We start from the raw sequence: 2,500 nt of genomic DNA, 5'->3' as shown, positions 1-2,500 counted from the left end.
ACACACGTATGAACACACTTATGAACACACGTATGAACACACGTATGAACACACGTATGAACACACTTATGAACACACGTATGAACACACGTATGAACACACGTATGAACACACGTATGAACACACGTATGAACACACTTATGAACACACTTATGAACACACGTATGAACACACGTATGAACACACGTATGAACACACGTATGAACACACGTATGAACACACGTATGAACACACGTATGAACACACGTCTGAACACACGTATGAACACACTTATGAACACACGTATGAACACACGTATGAACACACGTATGAACACACGTATGAACACACGTCTGAACACACTTATGAACACACGTATGAACACACTAATGAACACACGTATGAACACACGTATGAACACACGTCTGAACACACGTATGAACACACTTATGAACACACGTATGAACACACGTATGAACACACGTATGAACACACGTATGAACACACGTCTGAACACACGTATGAACACACGTATGAACACACGTATGAACACACGTATGAACACACGTATGAACACACTTATGAACACACATATGAACACACGTATGAACACACTTATGAACACACATATGAACACACGTATGAACACACGTATGAACACACGTATGAACACACGTATGAACACACGTCTATATATACATTATATATGAATGTATTTATATATTTAGGTAGGTAGAACTTTATTGATCTCAGCAGGTCTCTTTCGGCAAATTGTTTTTTTTTCCCAATTAGACACAACAATACAGCAATTATTCATAAAAAAATAAATTTTAATTAATTAATTAATTAATTCATTCATTCATTAAATTCAAAGATGAATAAATGTGTTATTAATGCTGGACTAAATAATTCCATCCATTAACTTATTGAAACAAATATTAACTTGTTAATATACTTGTTTAAACCTCTGTAAACTAGTTGTAACTAGTTTGAACTGGTATAAAGTCGTTGTTTTGAAATCATCGCTCTGTGATGAATTACTGATCAATGTGATCGATCATCACAGCCATAGATGGATTTTAAATCTTTAAACGTGTTTAATAAAGTCTTGACACGTTTGTTTGACCCGGTCCAGGCCTGCTTCTGCTTCTGTGCCATGTTTTCTCTAAACATGACGTCAGTGTTCGATAAGGTGTTTGTACGTCACTGACATCTTGAATTAAACAGTTTAACTGGATCAACATTCTTGAAGGATCGATACGAAGGAGCTCGAGCGCCGCCTCGATCAAGTCACGTGACTGGAGAACACGGAAGTCGTCACGTGACCTGCTCAGCCCCACAGACGTGTATATAATATTATAATATATAATCCTCAGTATATATGTCTGTGCTCAGAGTTAGCTTTAGCTTTAGCTGCACGAGCCTCGGCAGTGACGCGTCTCACCGGGAGGTTCCGGTCCACACGAGCCGGACCAGGACCAGGACCAGGACCAGCAGCACCAGAGGCTTCATCGAGGCTCGTGACGAACTCGCTCCACTTCCGGCCCGCGGTTCAAGGAGTGACGTAGTTGTGATGAGACGTGACGCACAGAGTTGATCGATGATGTTATCGATATGTTGACGTGGATCAAAGTATCGATATTTGATCTAAAACTTTGATCTTGAAACTCCTGTCGCTGAGATTCATGATCCTAGATTTAAACTTGTACATGTAGTATATATGTACATGTAGTATATATGTACATGTAGTATATATGTACATGTAGTATATATGTACATGTAGTATATATCTTCATGTAGTTTATATGTACATGTAGTATATATGTACATGTAGTATATATGTACATGTAGTATATATGTACATGTAGTATATATCTTCATGTAGTTTATATGTACATTTAGTATATATGTACATGTAGTATATATGTACATGTAGTATATATCTTCATGTAGTATATATCTTCATGTAGTATATATGTACATGTAGATATAAACTACATGTACATATATACTACATGAAGATATATACTACATGTACATATATACTACATGAAGATATATACTACATGTACATATATACTACATGTACATATATACTACATGAAGATATATACTACATGAAGATATATAGAATAATACACACGGTCTGTTTTAATGCATGAATAATGAATTCAGAAGCAGAAACACTTAAACTTAAATAAATACGAAAACAGACATAAATAATAAAATAACTTGAGATCGTTTATGATTCAATGAAACACTTTGATAAAGTTTCCAGTGACGCGTCAGATCGTTTCCGGCACCACCGGAAGTGACGTCGTTACAAGATGGCGGCAGCCGGTCTGCTCTTGAAACGCCTGCCAGTCCAGCCTGTGACGTCAAACGTTTACCGGGAGACGTCGAGGCTCCACAGGTGCGCGCGTGGTCAGAGCGTCAGAGGCGCGTGCGGCGCGGATGGAGCGCGCGGGGAGAAGTTCTGCCTGGACCTGGTCAGGTGAGTCGCTCGTGGCGCGGGTGGACA

At 38.5% G+C, this 2,500-nt stretch overlaps 3 protein-coding genes across 3 annotated transcripts in view; 1 reads left to right on the top strand and 2 right to left on the bottom strand.

The window, feature by feature from the left end:
• The window catches only part of nagpa (N-acetylglucosamine-1-phosphodiester alpha-N-acetylglucosaminidase), a 13,559-nt gene extending 12,020 nt beyond the window's left edge, over positions 1–1,539 (bottom strand). Inside the window, exon 1 of the mRNA XM_087813137.1 lies at positions 1,424–1,539. Within this exon, the coding sequence (XP_087669263.1) occupies positions 1,424–1,491 (68 nt within the window). The 5' untranslated portion in view covers positions 1,492–1,539. The remainder of the gene's footprint in view (positions 1–1,423) is intronic.
• cfap418 (cilia and flagella associated protein 418) overlaps positions 1–2,500 on the bottom strand; it is a 55,904-nt gene that overhangs the window by 7,601 nt on the left and 45,803 nt on the right. The gene's annotated exons all lie outside the window — the stretch shown is intronic.
• LOC148063115 (NADH dehydrogenase (ubiquinone) complex I, assembly factor 6-like) overlaps positions 1–2,500 on the top strand; it is a 19,928-nt gene that overhangs the window by 12,436 nt on the left and 4,992 nt on the right. The window contains exon 2 of the mRNA XM_087813145.1: positions 2,251–2,473. Within this exon, the coding sequence (XP_087669271.1) occupies positions 2,307–2,473 (167 nt within the window). The 5' untranslated portion in view covers positions 2,251–2,306. The remainder of the gene's footprint in view (positions 1–2,250; positions 2,474–2,500) is intronic.

The sequence above is a fragment of the Callionymus lyra genome, chromosome 17 (assembly GCF_982586985.1).
Source record: "Callionymus lyra chromosome 17, fCalLyr1.hap1.1, whole genome shotgun sequence".
Taxonomy (NCBI): Eukaryota; Metazoa; Chordata; class Actinopteri; order Syngnathiformes; family Callionymidae; genus Callionymus; species Callionymus lyra.
The sequence above is the reverse complement of the archived record's forward strand: the minus strand, read 5'-3'. Positions and strand labels throughout refer to the sequence as shown.